At 40.4% G+C, this 22,113-nt stretch overlaps 1 protein-coding gene across 1 annotated transcript; it reads right to left on the bottom strand.

Moving 5' to 3' along the window:
• Positions 1–12,938: 12,938 nt before the first annotated feature.
• Positions 12,939–21,776, bottom strand: lhx3 (LIM homeobox 3). The gene is made up of 6 exons (XM_040158076.1): positions 21,680–21,776; positions 19,102–19,273; positions 18,707–18,909; positions 16,448–16,599; positions 15,026–15,197; positions 12,939–13,818 (listed from the first exon to the last, which is right to left on the bottom strand). The coding sequence occupies exons 1-6, from the start codon at positions 21,774–21,776 to the stop codon at positions 13,385–13,387; spliced, it is 1,230 nt and encodes a 409-aa protein (XP_040014010.1). The 3' UTR covers positions 12,939–13,384.
• Positions 21,777–22,113: the final 337 nt, after the last annotated feature.

The raw sequence follows: 22,113 nt of genomic DNA, 5'->3' as shown, positions 1-22,113 counted from the left end.
ACCCCGCTCATTTCTTTAATACCCTCTAAAATGTAAATCCGTATGCACACATGGATCCTGGACAATGTCCCCAATGTGAATTTTATGTAAAACGTACCCATAACTCTAGTCGACGATGTAACATATGACTCTATGTAATTTCATTACGTAAAAGGGTTTTGTGTTTGTTGGAGAGCCGGAGCTATGTGTATGGGTGTGTGTGTGTGTGTGTTTGTGTCTGTGAGTGTGTGTGAGAGTGTGTGTGTGCGTGTCTTCCTGGGGTGTGTGTGTGTGTGTGTGCGCATGGGCACGTGTATGTGGCTGGAGGGGTTAAGAAGATAGAAGAAGTGATTATTAGTAAAGCCTTATGTTTGTGTCATGCCTGTACGTGCTGGGTAGGGTCGAGGGTGAATGTGTGTCAGCATCAAGATCTCAGAAATGCAAAGTGGGCAGAGGCATTAAATAAAAAGGAGAGCTTTTCATTGACATTAGAATAATCCAAGCAGTTTTTTGTTTAGAGATTTTATTGTGCATTTATTTAGGTAGGCAATCTACATATGGGACTGAATTGAAAAGGTCTGATCACAGTAATTTCTAATATTCTGAGTAATGTAAGACAGAGGCTGTTCTCAACTTCAATATACCTCATAAATGCAGATTAAAAATCTGCTTTTTTTGTTACAGTAAGTAAATGTTATTATGGGATTTAAAACCAGCATTTAAGTTTATGGGAATCCCATACAACCACAGGTATTGTAAAACATACCATTTTATGTTTTTTCCGAGACCATATTTTTGTGCTTTGCTTACCATGATTATGCTCATTTTCATGAAGTTTTTATATATGACATGTAGTGCATGTCATAACAAAACAAAGATGAATCATAAATTACATGGCACTAAAATAGGATCTAAAAAATAATGCATAGTGTAAGAAATCAGTAAGAAAGTGGCCAAAACTATGTAGACAAATTTAAATCATATTTGTGTTTTTGAAACATTGATTTGGATGTATGAAATCCATTTAATCACGTTCATTCAAAATTTTCATTAATCCAGCTCAAAACCAAGAAATCACTATTATTGTTGTTGTTGTTGTTGTTGTTGTTGTTGTTGTTGTTGTTGTTGTTGTTGTGCATTATCCATCTTGGTCACTTTCTGACTTCATGACTACAACTTTTTCCAGTAAATAAATGGAAAGCTCATGATCACCTCAAATGTAACACACTGCGCATATGTGCAAACACTTCATATGTGTTTGTGTATTGCAATATTTCACTGTGTGTTTATCACTCCGCCTGTCCTTGTGAGTGCATATTATTATCTCTTCATGCAACTCTGTTTATGCTATAATTCTCATATATATGTTCTTGTGTGCATTTCATCCAATTAGTGTAATTAGGGGTTGAGTGGGACAGGGCATTATATCTTTTCCTGCATTATCTTTTTTTTTTTTTTACCCATTAACCTTTTTCTTTTCTCCACACATGCATGTGTGTGAAGCAGCCTGCTCTTTGAGGTGTGACACGCTGAGCTGTTTCAGGATTGTAAGAAAAGAATCCTTCCATCTATATATTGAGAAATACAGACCCAATAAGTGTTTGCATGTTTTTGGGGTGTGGGGGTGGTTGGGGGTCAACCACCCCCAACCACTTATTATTATTATTATTATTATTATTATTTTATTATTGTTGTTGTTATTGTTATTATCTCCTGTTGTGCATTATCCATCTTGGTCACTTTCTGACTTCATGACCACAATTCTTTCCAAAGAAGCCTTGTAATGAAACTGCAGTTATATCACTCTCCTTCTTTTCAGTATCTTTTACCTCCTTATTCTCTCTATGAATACACAAGTATACGCTGCACACACGTGTGCTCATACACAGATACACACCTTTTCTTTTATTAAGCCAATCTATAATGTGGAAATCATGCTCTGCTGATATTGACTGAGGAAGGAAGGGGCGGTGGGCTGTTTAGTAGCAATGGCAGCAAGACCATGAGTGTATTTGTACATTTGTATTTGTGTGGTGTGTGTGTTTTTATGTGTGTGTGTGTGTGTGTGTGTGTGTGTGTGTGTGTGTGTGTGTGTAAGCTGTACCAGACACTCCAGTCTATTGGATTGAGATTCATTCGCTGTTTAAGGGTCAGGGTTCGGGCCGCGTGTGCGCTGCATGCCTCACTGATCAATACTGCTGCCACACACCCTGTCTGACCCCAGCATTTTGTCACCGTAAATCCCCGAGCTCCCTTTTCTCCCGTTTGCCACCCCCTCCTCCTCAGCCACCTTTTTTGCTTCTTAAGTCATTTAAAGAAGTGATGGAGTCAAGGGGGAGCACTTTGTAAGATCTAAATACATTTAATGTAACTGGGGATGGCCCTTTGATGGCTAATGCTCAGAGACTCAAGTGATGGTCTTGTCTCAGGAGGGATGTGCTGAGGAAGGAACTTTGAGTTGCTCACATGACAATGACTCAGTTTGTGCGAGGAGAAAGTTCACAAAGGGTTTTGATGTTGAAATCGGTGGGGTGATGCGGCTTTTACACTCAACCATGACCAAAACCGTACCCTATAAGGTTTTACTTTCCCCGGTGGTTAAGGCAAGCGTGGTGATATACCTTATTCTTAACCAATACGCTGTAACTTTACCCAAATCTTGACCAGAATAATTTATACTAATGTTGCACCCTACAAAATGAACCAACTATCAACCTAACCTAACAAAAACGAACTGAGGATGCAATATCACCGTTGTTGATTTCGCCATTTGATCGAATTCAAATTTTTAGTAATGTAAAAAAAAAATGAGGCTGTAATATTTCATAGGATATGATACTAAGATTAGCAATTTACTTTGCATTTATATGAAATAAAGTTAATGGCAACCTGGTCTGTTCCAAGCTGCACAGAGCAGTGTTACCGTTTAGAAATTTCTAGGCCTCTTTTTTCAGCCTCTTTCGAAACCACGCGCACACGCACACGCACACACACACACACACACACACACACACACACACACACACACACACACACACACACACACACACACACACACACACACACACACACACACACACACATCCACATGGAGGCATACAAATACACACACATATGCAAAAATAAAAACACACTGCACATTTGCTCTTAGTGTCCTTCACACATCCTTCAGCTTGCTGCTCATTCCATACAAAATGCAAACGCAGCGCCCCTTCACCTCCCATCACTTCTACTCTACATACCTCCCTCCCTCCAACTCTCCTTCCTGCCTTCCCTCCATCCTTCCTTCTATCTCTGGGCCAACTGTGGCAGCCGTCACACTGTGCAGACATGTCTGCCTGTCTGCTTTGATATAGTGGCGTAAGGTTTGCCTGATCACCAAGGTCAGGGACGAACAATCTATTCAATCCACTCATTACTATTAGGGGTATAAATAAATTTGGATGGGAGACTGCACCTTGAACTTTGAACCTTTACCCTCAGCTGAAATTTATCTTTTTACCATTTTTTTCCCTGTTGCTTGGTGACAAAAGGTGTCTCTTTCTCAACCTCTCTTGTGGTGTTTGATCCTTATGTGCAACAAATCCATTAACCGAATGAGATGGATGCTGCCACTCTACATATGCACTATTCAGACATATACTTTCCGTAGACAAAATTGAAAACATCTTGTTCCTCTATAGAGTTTGACAGATGCATCCATTTACCTATGAAGAGCACACAAAAAAAAGTGATTTAAAGGATTAAAAAATGTTTTTGTTACATTTTCATGAAATTCTTATTGTTATTCTTTAGTCAAACCGAACACACTGGCAAGAGACACTGTATACCTTTAACCATCAGTATAAACCTCCAAAAACCCAGAGGACATTTATTGTTATTTGTGGTCGGCCAGGATGCGCAGTATAGATTCTGTGTTGTTTATGAAATAAAAAAAAACCAACATAAACAGGATTGCTGGGTGGTACAAGTACTGTGATACATCCACAATCTGCAAAGTCAGTGAAACACTACACAGAAACACTGAGCAGAGGGTGAGAGCTATTAATAATGTCCTATACCACCAAGGTTTGGTAAGAACATGTCAAATGAGAAGCTGCTGTGATTTAAGCTGACTATGGAAGAGGTTCCTTTCAGTATCACTGAAACATGTATGGCAGGTAGGATTAATGTGTGTACATTTGTCTTTGTCTTTGTGTGTGTTGTTCTCCAAGTTGCACCTTGCAAAGCATAAACCATTTCAGATGAAGTACTTAAGCTTAAAAAAAACAACCTGGAAGTAACTGTGGCGTATTCATGCCCCTGCGTTAACAATAGTTCACAGCTCCCTCTTGTTTTTGTCCCTGATCCTTCCCCACCCTCCCTACCCCCAGAAAACCAAATTATAAAATCATCGAGAGCATGATGAGATTGCTGCTCGGTTATTAATCTTCAATAAATACATCTTGACCTAGGGATTAAGTGTATGCCCTCTCCACCCCCTTGTCCTCTCCATCCACTGCCCCCCTCCTACCCCAACACACACCGCCCTCACTCATCTCTTCAGAGATCCTTTGACATGAATTATGAAAAAAAAAAAAAGGAAAGAAAACAACAAGCAAAGGGTTGAGGGTAGAGAGGGGCTGGAACAAATGTTCCAACCTGGATTGAGTGTTGGCGACTGATGGTGGCGACCTTGGGGCGCCCTCGGACTGAGGCGGGATTACTTCTTCTCCCTGGGAAAGACAAATAGCATGCTTTTGGCTTGAAACACACTCAAATAGAATATGTCCAGGATGGATAAAACAATTGGATTTACAGTGTGCTATTTTTGAGATTTTTACAACATACATACATGTATATCACGTAAATTTGAGAAATAAAAACATAACAATCCTAAAATTACAGAATCAGAACATATTATTTTAATTGCACCTTGTTTTAAATAAAACTATACTCTATATAAAATTTTAATTATAACTAATTCTGAGACTTTAAGAAGAAATTTGCCCAAAATAACGCGGTGATGGTATGTGATCATCGTTTCATGTAGTATAGCGTCACTTGGAGTACATTAATGCTAATTTCAAAAAGTTTCATTATAAACACTTCTAAGCAGTTTTTAGCTAAGCTATGACAAAAAAGCTTAAAGAAGTAGTTTGACATTTTGTGAAATATGCTTATTTGCTTTTTTGATGAGAGGACTGATACCACTCTCATATCTGTCTATGAAATTAGCAACCGAGCTTTTGATCAGCCGAAGTGTAAAAATGACATACTGTATTGGGGTTTTACAAGGGGCTACAGTGCAGGAATATTTCTTGGCTAGGTGCAGTTTTACACTTTGTTTTTTTGTTTTGTTTTTTTACAGATATAATGAGTTAATTATAAATTAAAGGTGCTGGTAGCTAGCTGTCTCTCCCTGCCTCCAGTCTTTAAGCTAAGCTAATCCTCGCCTTGCTGTAGCTTCATATTTAATGAGCAGACATGAGAGTGGTACACATCCTGAAAGAAACCCAAAAAAGCAAACTCCAATGAGTCTAACAACTTAAACAACCTTATAGGTCACTTGTCCCTGCCCCCGGATAATAACCGTAGGAGCATACCAGTGGCAGGCGTACTGAACCTTTGTTGTTATGATATCAATAAAAACAGTGATGATTTGGTTCAGTTTGTTAGATTTGTTAGGTTTAGGCAAAACGAAACAACACTGACTTGGTTTCACATTGGAAAACAAACGGCAGTCTCGCGTGAGAAAGTCCTGTCTTTTGTTGACCCATTAAAACCACCCCATCCTCCTCCGCTGTATGTACTATGTCACCTAACTTCCTCCTTTGCTCCCGTCACACTACTACGGCCGCTAGAGGTCGCCTAACAATAAACATAACTTTGGGTTGTAATAAGCTGCGTGCAGAGACGAGCAGTGGCATCAGTGGTTTTCACAGAAGGACAATCTCATTTCTTCAACAGTTTATCCAGGTTCTAAAATAAAAATAAAATGTAGCATAATATAGGTGAACTTCAGAAGTTATGGATGTATCCCATTCTCCTTTCTTTCTCCCCCAAGTGAAGCAATTTTGAAATTAAAACCCCACCAAGCAAGCATGCAGGGCTTGCCCTCCGTGTCCGTCCTCCCTCCTCCCCTCCCTCCATCTCATACAGTAGCTGGCAACAAATGTGAGCCATGAGTGCTCCGGCTACCCTCTGCTTCCTTTGCCACTTCAACTGCTGGCTTCAAAAGCAACAATTATACTAAGTGATTTATCGGTTCCTTCAGCCAGAGATCAGAGCAGCCTCGGTACCAGGAAGACCCTCTTTGATGGTCACGGCAGACGTATTACAGCTGCTTTGCTGTCATGCAGGGTATTGCCGGTTGGATACCTGTTAGGAAGCAATGATGATATGTATGCCTTCCCCAATATATTGAAATCTCTTCTTTGGCTTTCCCAAATTTTGGATGCAGGAATTCTCTGTCCCCCGTCCCTCTCTGGCTCCCCTCCTCTCCCCCATGTCACTAAGCGATGACAGCTGAGCAATGGCTTTTCCCCTGGCGTAGTGATAATTGAAAAGCACGATGGCTGGCTGCTGGTATAGCAACCATCTGTGAGTCTGAGTGGTTTGGTGAGTGTTGTGCTTGTGGGTGGGGAGGTCGAGGGTTATGTGAGAGCCAGACAGCCGACCGTGGGGAGCTGTTAACACCTCTTAGATGCCAAAAGGCCCCGAGACGGCCCTTTGCAGAGCCAAGGCTCCTAATGAGAAAAAGGGTGATTATCCCACTGTGAGGCAACTATAAGCACGTGCTGTTATGAATCCTGACAAAAGTAATAAGGAGGCAAAACACAGCAGAAATATGGTAAAGCATCAGTTTTTAAAATGATCAGAAATGCCTGCCAGTGCTTATACAAATGTAGGTTTTCCACAGCAACGGGCTACTTCATTGTTGTTATAATCTACCAGGGAATTTGATTGTGATAAACCAACAGAACTGTAGATGGAAGATTAATAACCTATAAAAAAACAATTAATGCTGAAATGATTACTCAATTACTCAGATGATCCACAGAAAATTAATTAAATCCAGATTCAATAATTAGACGTTTTAGTCATTTATCAAAACAGTTTCAATATGCAAAAGAGCTAGTTGCTTTTCTTCGTTTTTTATTATCAAAAATGTTATGCTTTTTTTGAATGTTGGTCAGAATAAGGTAGTAGAAGGTGTTTTCTATTGTTTTGTTTTTTTGGCATTTTATCCACTCTGAATAATTGTAAAAAGGTAGATCAATTAATAAAGAGTAATGTCAACTTTTCATGCAATTTTTCAGATACCGCTGAGTTAACACACAGCTCAAATGAAACTGTAAAGTTGTTGTTAATGATGATACTTGACGAAACATGCTATCTGAAAATCACTATGTGTCTCGTGTACACACTCGGTGGTTAATGTCCGTATGAAGTGCTCTGAAGATTGCATAAAAAATGATGAACATCTAGATGCAGCAATGAGAAGAAGTCAGCTGGGTGATACATTCACCCATACATTTTCTATATGAATGCTCCTGAATGCATTTCAGTCAACCATTGCAGACAGATTACCAGATATCGCAATCCCGTCTAAGAATGAAATGAAGAGATAATTATGCAGCCGGCGGGTAATGGAGAGGTGGAGCCGTGATAGATTTGATTAAGATTGTCAGTGAAAACACACGCTAATGACCGTGTTGATTAGTTAGATTGCTTTAATGCTGCTGCTGCCATTAATGTAGAGCATAAACAAAAGTATCCTGTTGGTCAGCGCTGTGTTTGCAGTTTGTTTGCTTCCGTGTGCACCATCATGAAGACACACTGCTTTGTATTTGTGTTTTCTCCATATACATTAAGATTAAAGCAGTTTTACGTTGAGGTTTTTGTGTTACTACTTGGAAATTGGAATATATAAACAGAAAACACTCTCTTGTCTATATAAAATACGTTTAAAGCATTGAATTGAAACCATTTTCCAGTTTATTACTCTTGAAATCTCGTTTTAAATTTTTTGAGAGAACAAAACCCCAAATCATATCTTCTAACGACGCACAACTAATCTTCCTTCCCTCTTAGTTCTCTGTATCTACCTCTTAATTCACAGGACCTCTACCTTCCCATCTCTGCCTCTACGCAACCACAAAGCCCTAACCACTGGAGGAAGTTATTCATTAACACGTCTTAATTGATTGATATCTGTACCACGGATAATCCACTGCCCCCCCCCAGTCTCTTCAGCCTTCCCCTCCTCCAGAGGTCCCAAAATGAAAAAGAGCACACCGCTGCTACCATGCATCCATGCATACATTTGCACACACACACATGCACGCACAAAGCGGCCTCCCCTCCGTTGCTGCTCCATTAGGTCTGAATTGTAGCTATGATGCGTGGGACCCAAGGGAGGTGTTATTGTCAGACCTGATTTACTCAGCACCATCTGACACAGGGCTGGGGGGGCTTATGTGTGTGTGTGTGTGTGTATGTGTGTGTGTGCGTGTGTGTTTGCATGTATGAGGCATACTGCCAGGCTTAGAGTCCTTTACATAAAGGACAGTTAAAAGCAACAGTTTAAAAGTCGCTGCAAAGCAATAGGCAACCTTAACAGTCATTGGGATATGAATTTATATTTCAAAATGTACACATTATAGTTTATATTTTATAATTGTTATACCGCCAGCACTGGTGACTTTGTGAGGTATATCATTTTTTTTGTTTTGTGATATGATAACGTAAAAATCCCCATGAACATGATGGGTGTATGAATACATCCCTGGTACACCCGAAGACGTAATGTAAAAGATGAAAATTTAAATCTTGAAGTACTAAGAGGTTAAATATTTGAAATAAAAAGGTCTATCTCTGAAATTGCATTATGTTGCCCCATACAATCACTAACTCTATGGACCAAACAAAATCTTCTTTTCATGCGAGGGTTTTCTAATGTCGTCTGAAAGAGGTGTATTAATGGTGTGACGAAACCTGAAAGTAGTTTTAATGGGGTTATTTCTCTTCATGCACCAATCCCCCACAGTATATGAGCGGATATGAGACTCAAAATTACAAGATATCTAAGAACATTTTTGTGACACACTAATTTGCCATATATAATAAGTAAAAATGCACCTCGCACTCAAGTATAAATTATATAATTATTTCAAGAGCCAGGCACTTTGTTTTCAGTACATGTGCAGTTACAGTGCTTTAGACAGAGAGAAAAAATGAGTTAGGAAAAAGATTTCCTCCGGACCAGGCGTCATGAATGACATGAGCAGGACATTAAGGTCAACTTAATTTGGGCGAAAGTAGAGGCAAAGACACACTGTTCAGCATAAAAGTGAAAATAGGAATGTTTTGTAACGTGTTTTAATAGTTTAGTTTGCTTTGAATGTAGTGTAATTGCTATGTTTTTCTTCCTTGATAATTTCATTTATCACTAAAGGATAAACTAATGAGTTAGACGAGAGGACTGATACCACTCTCATCATCCGTCTGTTAAATACTGTTTGAAGCTACCCCTAGAAGACAGTTTGCTTAGCTTAGCATAAAGACTGTAAACAGGGGGAAACAGCTAGCCAGGCCAAGACATAGTCCACCACATAACCCCCCATGAACCACAACTTGTCTTTGGTTGTTGTACAAATCAATCAAAGCAGAAATATAACATGTTAATAAGTGAGCTTTAGAGGCACTGTTTGGCAGATTTTGTTCACTTTGGAAAGAGCCAGGTTGGATGTATGTCCCTGTTTTGAATCTTGATGCTAGGCTAACTGGCTGCTGGCCGTCGCTTCAAATTTAACAGAGTAGTATTATCAGTCTCCTCATCTAACTCTCAGTCTGAAAGTGAATAAATGTTTTTCCAAAAATGCTGAACATTTCCTTAACCACCTCCACAACCAGGCAGTTTCAAGTTCACAGAAATTTGTTTTATTTTTGATTTCTTTCCCATACTTTTTCTTCTGACTTGTTGCCTGCACATGTAATAGCCACCAGTTGCCTTTGCACATGCCATTACCAGATAACTCATGTGGTTGTATCTTGTTTTTCTCAGCATCATCGTCTTTAGCAGCTTTACACTTCATCCCCGAGAAGGAGTGTTAACAAAGCCAGCCTTTTTCTGAAAAGAATGAGTTTCAATTACCTGTCACACCAGTCATTCTTTCACTTCCGTGCACACAAACCCACAACGTCTCTTTCCCTCTATTTCTTTTCCCTCACATTATGTTCCCAGCATTTACCTACGTACCGTGAAGCTACCTGCATTCATATTGTTAATGCTAACACCTCACTGAAAACTCCTTTTTTTCTCACCTTCTGTCAGTCTTATACCACCCATCTCACAAATTGCATACCTAACTTAATCTAATTCAGAAAATGGTGGATTTCCAACTCAATCTGGAAGAGTGGGGTGGGATAATCCCAGTTATATGCGTTGAAGAGTTCATCCCATGGTCACCAAAATTTCACACCTGCTGTGTGACAAAGCTATGATAAAGCTGAGAAGTGAGGGTGAAGGCAAGTGCAACCATTTACTGAGAAACTGTTGGACCACAAATGCCATGCGGTCAACAAATTCAAAGACCTTTTAGAGTTCTACACGTACATGTGGGTTTAGCATAAATGGCCACTTGCTAAACTCCGGTAAACAGAACCAAAATGAACATTTTAGACTTTTAAGCCAAGTACTTCCTGTTTGCTCTGAGCCTGCGATAAATCAGTCCAACAAACCCCAAATACAAACAGGCGAGTAAACTGACCAAGGCAGGTATTGTAGGAGGTTAAGACAGCCTTTGACACACTACTCTCTCCCCCTTCCTGTCTTTTCAAAACACTCTTTGGGTCAGGTTACACACCTGTCGCTTTTGTGAGGCAAAAGTGATACCTGCCAGTCAGCTGGAAGGATTCAGCTGAATATCCTGTCTGCTGATCCTTTTCTTGTTCGGGGAAACTGAGGAGCAGAGTGGCCAGCCATCAATGGTGGAGGAAGTTGGAGGTTCTTAGACAAAAGGTTTGAGGACAGCTGGCTATCACCTTCATGCATGTCATGCTTTACAGGTCTGCACAAACACACATACACAGACACAAAGCTACACAATCATGCAGACAGACACTCTTGCATACACAATAAGCATACAACAGTATTTGCTTTGAATGCCTTGTGGTTCTAAAAAGAGTAACTATAGTATAGCATAAATCATTTGACAGTATGACTATTGTTATTTTAAGTAGAGGAAAAAATACTCAGATCCTTTACTTAAGTAAAAGTACAAGTACAACAGTGTAAAAATATGTTTTTCACTTAGGTAAAAGTACAAAAGTACTATAATCAAAATATAGTTAAAGTATCAAAAGTTTAAAAACATATAGAGAGTATATATATATATAATTATTAAAACATTACACATATAATATATATACATACATATATATATATATATATATATATATATATATGTCTGTCTTATATATGATATATATATATATATATATATATATATACATATATATATATGATATATATGATATATTATTTTATATATATGTATATATATATATATATATATATACACATATAATATATATACATACATATATATATGTAATACACTTCAAACCTGCACTTAAATACAGTACTTGAGTAAATGTTCGTAGCTACTTTAAACCATTGGTTATCCAAAAAAAACCAAATTTGAACTACATATTTAGGATGATTCAGTTGAAACTGAAGTTCGGTCAGTTAAGTATCTTTAGCAACACTTCACAAATTGCTTAGAGGTTTTGAGAGAGCAAATCCATAAATAAATAAATAAATGTTGCTAATGAAAGCAGAAGGTTTAAATGTGACAAATGATATAAGGCACAGATGAAAACTTTAAGTCTCTGTATCATATTACAAACCATTTGAGATCCAAATGCATAAACATGCAATTTTACACGCACACACTCACATGCACACACTCACACACAGTTTACAGTTTAATCTATTTAATTGAACCTGACTTTGAATAACTAAACAAATGAGGAAATTCACAAGGGGCACTTGATCCCTTCTCAGCTAATGGATTGGAGATTCCTTTCCCATAGCGGCGTTTGGGCAAACAAGACCCAGTAATCTCTGAATTGATGAGCTGACTCTCTGTCTGCATCAAATTTCTCCACTAAAGAGCTGTTGAACTCCTGATACAGTGTTGGTAGTTAGCCAAGGACTCAATTTGCAGTCACAGGCAGAACTTTGGGCTTGCTTTGGTATCACTGTCAGTGCTGCGTTATGCTATAGATATGCAAGATATATGTATAGGATAGATTCTGCATAAGAAATATTAATATCATATATTATTTTCATATAGGCTCTAATCTGATTTTTCTAACTTCCAATGCTTCAAAATATATTCTTTAAAAACTGTACTCAATAATTTTAAGGACACTTGTGACGTATTTTGTCTCATATGGTGCACAATTTTCTAGGCCAACCAAAAAGGATAGAACTCCATCTTGATTTAGGTGACAAATTTATTAAAGTCCTGTCATTTAATCAGGAATCATCATCATTATCATTACCAGAAGGAATAAATAAGACATAAAACATTTTCCACATAAACAAACATATACATCACACCCCGGGTGCTTTAGTAGTCCTTACTTGGGGTTGTTTTCAGTAGAACAAAATGAACAAGACACATCTGAGAACACACAAATGCATAGAAGTAATTGGACCCCTAGGTACCATTTAAGACAATATCTACATTTTTGCCTATATCCCTGTTTAAGAATGTACAAAGTCCTCACATTTGGATTCTTATTCATGTCCAAGAAGGGGTTTGTATAAAAATAAAGTCTCCACAATGATAAACCATTATACATACATACATACATACATATATATATATATGTATATGTATGTATGTATATATATATATAGACATTTGGCAACAACCAGACATTTAAAGACTCTGAACGTTGAACAGAATTATGCACCTGAACACACTGTAGAAAACAGATAGCATTGCGAGGAGATGAGAATATATGGGGAGTCTGTGAAATTCCAAATGATTGATGTCTAAACTTTCTGAGTCTCTATTTGTGGTCTATACATTGTTCTAAAAAAGCTTATAGTGGTATCTGAAAACTGAAAATTTTTTAACAGATTCCTTGCTTTACACACAGTTTTACTAGCGAAGAACAACTGTTAGTCCAAGTGCTTTAAAGGAAGGGCATTTTTCTCCTTCCTTCCATCCAGATCGAAGATACTGAATGGACCTGTTAATCAGATATTGGAGAGATCCAAGCCAAGGATATAAGTCTAGTCCTTTACACAATCACTGTCCAGTTCCTAAAATCCAACAGAAGACACAGAAAACCAAAAAAAAAGAAAAGAAATACAATCGTCCAAGTTTTTGTCGATCACCAATCAAAACTGCCCGTGGTCCACTTCATCTAACCAGGAAGCCGGACTGGCAGGAAAGTCTGGGTATCCTCCGCTGCTGCCCGTGGAGAGGTCTGAGCTGGGGCCGTTGGCTGCCCCCATGGAGACCCTCACGGCAGGGTTGATCCCGGGCCCGCTGCCCTGGGTCATGATAGAAAGGCCTGAGTCAGGGTAGACCAGGCTGGAGATGAGAGGCTGGTGTCTGGGTAGCGCCTGAAGTGACCCTGGCGACTGAGGAAGGCCGTAGGGGCTGTTGGAGCGGATGTCGTGGAACTGGTCTTGAGAGGGCAGGACACCGTGCTCAAGAGGGAAGGAACTGTGGTTGTTGCCCCCTTGGCGGCCCCCCATGGCTGGAGAGGACTCACTGAGGCTGCTATAGATGCTGTTAGTGTGGCCAAGCTCTGACATGGGTGGTTCATCTGTGCAACAAGAACAAGAAGACAAAGGTGGTACTTGTAATTTTCCACAATGAACAAGATTAATCTTATGTGTATTTCTTTTATTCCGGCCACCACACCACTAATTACAAAAGCAACATTTTGCATTAAAAAAATCTTTTATTTCAACGGAGTCACTGCAATCAGTGGATTCGCTTATGGGGGCAAAGTAAATCTGCACAAATTTCTCACAGCAGGATCAGCTGGGCGCTTCAACCAAAATGGAGGAAGCATCCACTTTAGTCATCCACTTTAACTTAACCTTCTGCTGTCAAGAGTATAAAATACTTCATGTAAGACACATAGTTTTTAGATTGTTATGAGACAGGAGTCAGTGATACAAATATGCCTTTTGAATACACTTTTTGAACCTATTGTCTTGTTAGCGACAAAGCTAACATGCTTGCTTCCCTTGCTTGAAGAGCTTTTCCCCTCCTCGGTCACTCTCTACGAAATGAAATGATGTACAAACCTGAGAATGAATGCCAGGGCTGAGTAAATGGCACCGGACAGAAAACATTTAAAAAAGCTCGGGGAGCTATTGTGATAGCAGAATGCTAGCATGCTGATCAACCATTTCGATATTATATTATTTGGAACCATGTAAAACATGTCTTTTCATCTTTAACATCCTTAATTAAAAAGCCATGGTCTCTGTTATGCCTGTTAGTTAACAAATGTATTCTCTAGTCTGAATAAGTACTGTATTAAGTAGTTTCCCATTGATATTCTATAGCCCTCTATAACACCAAACGTTTTAGCGCAGGTCTAACTAAGAACGATAATGATGGCTATGTCCCATCTAGCTACCCCAGTAAGCCATGACCGTGAGTCAGCATGCACTTTACAAGGCACTGACACATCTCAGTTGATCAGTCGTGATGCGTGTTATTTATTAAACCTGTGCTTTTTCTGCCTATAGGCCTTTATTCACGAAAGACATTTTGACATGTCACAGCACTGGTGTAAATAATAAAATGAATGATGGCTGAATTCCATTTAGCTGCTTAAGTTTCAGGGTCCTGGTATCATGCTTTTTGGCTCACTGTCACACTGTCATGGCTTACTGGGACACTCGAATAAAGAAAAGACATCATTAATGTTATTACCCGTGGTTTCCTCCTATGACAATCAAAATGTCTGCTGTGAAAAATGCCTATTCTGTTCATTTTTGTGTGGTGGACTCTACCTGTGAAGGACACCTCTGCGTCACTGTCCATGCCCTCCTCCTGGATGCTGTCCTTGTCGGATTTGGAGCTTCCTCGCGACCGCTTCATGTTGCGGAAGTACTGGCCCCACCTCTGCCGACCAGCGTCTTTCTTCAGCCGTTTCTCTTTAGCTCGCCTGTTCTGAAACCAAACCTGGAGGGGAAAAATACAAGATTTCTTATTTGGTCCTGGCTTTTGAGACTTATCTGAAATACATTTGACTATTTAGAACAATGTCTAAAATTTCCATCAGAAAAATTAGGCCTGGGCATTAAAAAAAAAAGAGAAAACTGTTTTTTTTTTTATGTTCAAAACTACAGCCTCAACGTGTTCATTTTGTAAAACAAAACAACTGCTCTCTTACACAATTTAACTTACATTAATTTGCTTAGTTTACATAATCCTCTCAGTCTTGAGGACCATACATAACCTGTAATGTTTTTTAGTCATCAAACCTCTCATAGACAAAGTCCGCTACATCCACTGTCCTCCTTCCTTGGTGCACATATTATGCCTTCAAGCATTAAAACAAAATTAATTTTCAAGGTCTGTCCAGAAACCACTTCAGGCTTTGATGAGCCCAAGTGGGGAACTAAAACAGTGACACTGAATAGTTATCCTGGGACCAGAGCCCCTACACCAAATTTATCACGCATTTAATTAACTTCACGACAGCTACAAGTTGTCATCACCCCAGGGAGCAGACAGGTTAGCGTGCCACTGACTTAAATTATTCAAATTTTTTCTATCTCCATGTTTGAGCTGATCCTTAAAGTTTTTGCTTGCGCTTTAGAAAACGTGCAATACACATGCGGTGTACGGTCTAAATCTAAACCGTCTAAGATTTCACATCTTGCAAATGTTTATGAAGTCTGAGGATATCTGATGATACATAATGAATAAATGCCCCATTTCTTATTAATTTTAGCTTACACACAAAATTAATCCATTGCAGTCACAAGCACAAAAAGCAGTTTTACATTCTCCTTAATGATATTCCGCCCTGAGGTAACCCCCCCTTTCACCCCTTCCCTTTCACTGAATAATGAGGAGCATTTTAGTGGCTTCTCTCTACTTTTGTCCTTGCAAATAAAACAATATATATGACCGCCACCTAGCAACCAGTGTGAAGCCCCTCGGCAGCGGACAATATGCGAGGGGCCCTCTTAGCATTGTTAACGAGCTTGCACTTAAACCATGCTGACTTTCATGTGGACTTCATTTTACTCAATCTTGCCGTAAATCCCCGCCAACACACACACACACACACACACACACACACACACACACACACACACACTTGATCGTACAGTAGGCTCGTGCCAGTCCAGCCACCATTGTCCCTTGATAATGAAGTCAGGACACTAATGGAATAGCCCTTAATGGATAATAATATACTTTACCTGCACAACCCGCATATCCAGGCCCGTCTCTGATGATAGCTGCTCTCGAACATGGCGGGCAGGTTTGGGAGAGTTATTGTAAGCGTTCTTAAGTGTTTCCAGCTGTTTAGCGGTGATGGTTGTCCGTGGCCTTTTTGCAGTTGAGTCTGCTTCTGAAAAGTCAGTGGAAAACACACATAAGTAAGCCAATGCTGGGATAGAAGATACCAGGTATTCAGTTAATATGTGGATCTCAAACTTGTCAGTTTTTCTTTTTTGTCAACAATGAATATAGTAAGTATACACTAATAGTCTAATGGTGATTTTACTCTGCAATTTTACTTCTGTGTTTAAATTAATTGTCTCTAATACGTAACACAAAAATGATTTATGATAATACAAGTTTGAGTATAAAAAAAGAAAGCTTCCCATGTAAAGACAGATCCTTGGATTTTGTGTATTCTGGGTCAAAAACATAAAAATCTCCATAGCAACTGATTGCATAGAACAGCCTCTATAATATACAACTTTGTAATTTAACATGAATGGATAAAATCTCTTCTGCCTATAAACCAAAATCTGGCATCCTGTGCGTAATTGCATGGTGTCTGCACATCTGTTGGCCAGCACAGCAAAATACAAAAAACCATCACCCAAATGGATGCTGCCCAAGTAATTGCGCCCTCTCATTAGTAAAATAAACGTGTGTGTTTTTTGTGAAAACTTGCGGCAACTCGTTGCATAAATCAGCACTTGGTGTCGGGCAGTAAATTCAAACAAACAGATGGGTAGATAAAACCTGACCAAGGCCAGTCTGTCCTACGAGGGACAGAGCCTGCTTGGGGTTTTCAGTCATCTTAATGTGGTGTTGGTAGGCTTTTGATATTAAAAAAAAGGTATCTAATGAAAATGTTTTTGGGCGTATAAACAGTGTTTGGCAAAAAGCTGAAAAGCTATCAACTATGTAATGACAACACCCGTTCAAGTGTATTGAATTACTACAAATCAGCTATCTAGAAGCAATACACATGAGGCAGCCCATAAATTGTGCATCTATACCAATAATCATAGTCCAGTTGTAAAAGCCCATATGAATGTTTACGATTTCTTGTCAAGGAACAAAAAAATGATAAAATTTTACTATACTGTAGGGAGGTAGGTCCATGAATTATATGTTTTTGTTAATAATGTCTTCGATAATCTAATAATTTTTACAAACTGTAGTAAAATAAAATATTGTCCCTATAAGAAATGATCTCCAAATGTATATTTTGTGTATTCATTGATAAGCAAATTGGCCAATGGTTTGAAAAAGGTTCATGGATAGGATAACATAAATTCTTTTTGGGTATAGAGATGCAATAATTAACAACCCATTAACATGAGCATTATTGTTCTGATTGATTTTCAGTGGTGTGTTTTGTTTGTTTGTATAGTTAGTTAAATGTTAATATGCCTCTTCCTGGCAAATTCAAAGGGGCAACTGTTTTTGAGTCATTCAGTGCATGAAAACTTTCTCTTCGTGTTCCGACTCCTGCTGACTATCTAATGCACATGGATTCGAGGAGCTGGATATGCCTCAAACCATGAATGCCCCAAAATGTGAATTTGCTGCAAATGTAGGATTTCAAGAAAATGTGCCTACCATTTAATTCAGTTGCATTTTTAATTTGAAAACACTTAGATATCCAATAGCTGAACATTTGCTGCAGCTATAACAGGAATAGACATAATAATATATTATTCTTATCGTGTAAATAATAAGGACCACTGCACATAAGGACACAGGCACAGAGACTGTCTGCATCCACGACTTACTGAGCTTACAGCCTCTCTCTCATACACACACACACACACACACACACACACACACACACACACACACACACACACACACACTCTTCCCGTACGCACACACGATCTCCGGCACGATGATAAGAGTTATTGAAAACGGATTCCTTCGAGTGCAGAGTTCACGCATAGGCCTCCGGGCCTCCCCTTTAACGCAAGTTGGCCATCGATTGGGTTGCGGGCAACGATGCAATTAGCGCAGGTGGGTCAAAGTTTACGGGTGACCTCACTGTCACGTCGGACTCAGCAGCTCAGAGCAGGTGATTAAAAACAGGTCGAGGGGCCAGGTGTCGCAATAACGAGACGCAGTCGCAGGGCGTGCAGGCCCGTGTCTGTGTAAAACGGTGCGCACGTTTTTCGTTTTTTTTTTTTTTTTTTTTAATCGGGCCTGTCGTAGAAACATCACTACGGTCATTTCAGATCGCTCACCTCGCTGTTTGGCGGTCTCGTAGTCGGCCTTGCACACCAGCCTGCTGTCCTCCATCAGGTAGTACTCGTCCCCCGTGGCCAGTTGCCTCTTGCACACGATGCAGGCGAAACAGTGCAGGTGATAGACGAAGTCCTGCGCTCTCCTCACCACCTGCGTGGGCGGTATCCCCTGCTGACAGGCGGCGCACTTGGTCCCGAATCTCCTTTTGGAAAATTAGAGGGGTTCCCCCATCAGTGACTGTTTAAGCGGCACTGGTCGAAGTGCCATTGCAAGCAGCCCAGATGTTTTTCATTGAAGAAATTAACGAAAAAGATTGCCCAAAATATTAAAAAATAAATAAAAATAAAAAACAAACAAAGAAAAAGCTCTGAGGCATTTACTGAAAGCTACTCACTTGAAAAAATCCTCCTTGCAGTAGACGCTGTCGCCCCTGCTGAAGCACTTGTCCGCCAGCTGGGCCTGGCAGTCGCTGCATTTCAGGCACTTGCTGTGCCAGTGGCGGTCCAGCACTTTGAGGATAAAGCGGTCCACGATGTGTTGACTGCAGCCCGCGCACACCGGGATCTCTGCGGGGAGGCACGAGGGGAATCGCAGCGGTCAGTTCAGTGGGCATGGGATGCAGAATGACGAGCTTGAGTGGGCTCAATATGTGCACGCTCAACATGCTTCAAATAATCACCTGTTAGTGGTTACACCTCTTCCATTATTTAAGCCTCTCAATAAGGAGACATCACACTTTATAGCTGAAATATAAGCCATGTGGCAGGAAATATTTCACCTCAACTGAACATATTTGTCCATATATTTGCTTTACTTTTAAAAAAATGGTTCAGTATTTGGTCATTTTATTTTATTATTTTGCTATTTTGATTTCGATTTTATAAAACAGTCTATAAAATAACACACACTTTTCACCGGGAGGGCAAATTAAACCGACTGGTGTTTAATGAACTGGCGCTGTAAATCCCTCTCTCCCTTCGCCATCACTGCATCATCATCATCATCACTCCTTACCACTTGGCTATGAATGTTATCAACACGCAGTCATGTCTGTCTCGATGTTTCACCAAAACGCAGCACAACGGTGCAAGGGGCAGCACCGTCCGGTTCGCTCAACGGCCCAGGCCACACGTTTTTGACGGAAAAGAGGGTCCGTTCGCAGAGACAATGAAGCAGACGCTTTAGTAGCCATGTGCAGTATCGGGCCACGGTTGATAAACATATTTGCTTTGCACGGTAAAAAAAAAAAAAACATAAACAAAGAAAGACAAACAATTTCTTTGTTTTGATCCATTTTAAACTATCTTACATTCGTCTATAGCTTCGTGTGATCGAGAAAGAAAAAAAAAAGTCCAGTTCCAGTCACCTAGTCACCACAAGCCTGGAATATATATGTGTATGAAACAAATAGATTATGTTACTTTTCAGTTTTTAGGGGGCAGTTGTCGTTGGGGTGGAAAGGGAAGTTTCATGAGCTCGAAATCAGACTCCGAGAAAGGCTTTCTTACTCATTGAACGACCGTGTTTGACTTGAAACCACTGCTGTATTTAGGCTCGTGTGTCCGGCTGATGACAGGGTCATTAAGGAACTCACACTCCAAAATGTCAGGGATGTGTTTTATAAAACCATTAGAAGTAAACATGGATTTTCTGTGCGTAACGATGCAAACAACCGACGCGGTATTCAGACATTATTTGAAGGATGTAAATGAAATCCACGCGTTTGTTGGGCATAAATCCTGATTCTTTAAAAAAGAAAAAAAAAAAATTATGAGAGGCATTGCAAATCTCTCAAGCTCCATTTCAGGCATCGTAACAATGTTCCCTAAAAGCAACGACGACCGAGAAATTTTAATATGAAAAAAACAAAACAAAACAACAATAGTAAAAATAAGGACTACTGAAATGCCAAGCAAGACGTTATCGGGCCTCCTTACTGCTCATCAGAAGAGGCTCAACCACTTCATATACCATCCGCGCAAGGAATCCCATTCCTATTGTTTTTGCTGTGTTTTTACAATTCATGAAACATTCACGAGCCGTTTCTTCTGGCACCACCAGTGCAAGTGGGAGCGGGGGCAGCGTCAAGAACAGGTGTGTCCAGGTCATCATTAATTCAAGGCGCCCTGTAAGACTAGAAAGCCGCGGCCTGTGGTCTCACGGCACGAGAAGCCATAAGGCGCCCGAGCAATTTGCTCCCCTCGATGGTCCCACTCGGAATATTGAAATTACAGACGCTTGCGGATCCCAGTCGGAATCTCTGACACCTAAACTCACAATGTCTAACTTTGGAGCAGGCCACTCCGGTAACCTCAGTGTGTCCGTAACGAAAAGGCGGAGGCATGGTCGGTAACATACAACCATTTAACAAATTCATAGAAAAACAAAAAACAAAAACACTTGTTACACGTGGTTGCTACTGTGTTATTAAACACGCACAACCTCCTGACTCTTTAGAACAAAGGTTTATTCCAGAGACAAAAATGCGTAGAACCCATTTTCATATTAAAGTGGTGGGGGGGGGGAGCAGAATTGAGCCGGATTCATCCCCCACCAAAGACAATGTGCTAAATATCGAGATATATCGGAACGTGAACGTGCATGGGGATGAATCAAAGGTTAAAACCCGATGCCTGAAAGTTGCGCTGCCGAGATCTGGAGCAGCGAGAATGGCGCGCACCCTCTGCCCCAGCTGCCGCAGGACTGATCCGCGTGACTGGACGACTTCCCAACACCAACACAACTGCACGGCTGTAGCATCAATAATCCATACCCCGGTGATGATAGCCTACGCACACTCTTATTGAACGCGGTGGAAAGACGATCAACAGACCGCGAAGAGCCCGACAGCCGACACTTCAAGGCCGATTTGAAAAGTCCAATGTGTGTGGCTGCGCGCTATGCACACTAACACGTGTAATATAAACGGTGCGAAAACGAAGAAATAGATCATATTTTTGTCTTGCGGTTACCTTTCCGTAGCTCCTCGCTGTGCGACAGCAGAGCGAGGAGCATCTCCGTGCTAGTTTGTGCCTCTTTTGGAGAGTTGCGCTCACCATGTCCATCCATCGCTCATGGTTTACGCTCACGTGAATGCGGGTCTGTCCTGTGCGTTACCTGTCCGCACTCGTGCACCGGACGGGCTCTGTCAAATGTGTGCGGCGCGAGCGCGGGCGCGCGAGTTCGCGCTGGAGTTTGCTCTTGCGCGTCGCTGTGTTGAAGCCTGTGGGAGGATTACGCCGCGCCGTTTCCTGGGCGACAGGGGGATAGATTAACATCACCGAGCACCTTACCCGGAAGAAGAAGCGCGTGTGCGTGTGTGTGTGTGTGTGTGTGTGTGTGTGTGAGTGTGTGTTGGGGGGGGTCTCTACATTATATTGTTGTAGCGTATTACTTGATGGAAAAG

The sequence above is a fragment of the Xiphias gladius genome, chromosome 20 (genome assembly GCF_016859285.1).
Source record: "Xiphias gladius isolate SHS-SW01 ecotype Sanya breed wild chromosome 20, ASM1685928v1, whole genome shotgun sequence".
Lineage (NCBI taxonomy): Eukaryota > Metazoa > Chordata > Actinopteri > Istiophoriformes > Xiphiidae > Xiphias > Xiphias gladius.
The sequence above is the reverse complement of the archived record's forward strand: the minus strand, read 5'-3'. Positions and strand labels throughout refer to the sequence as shown.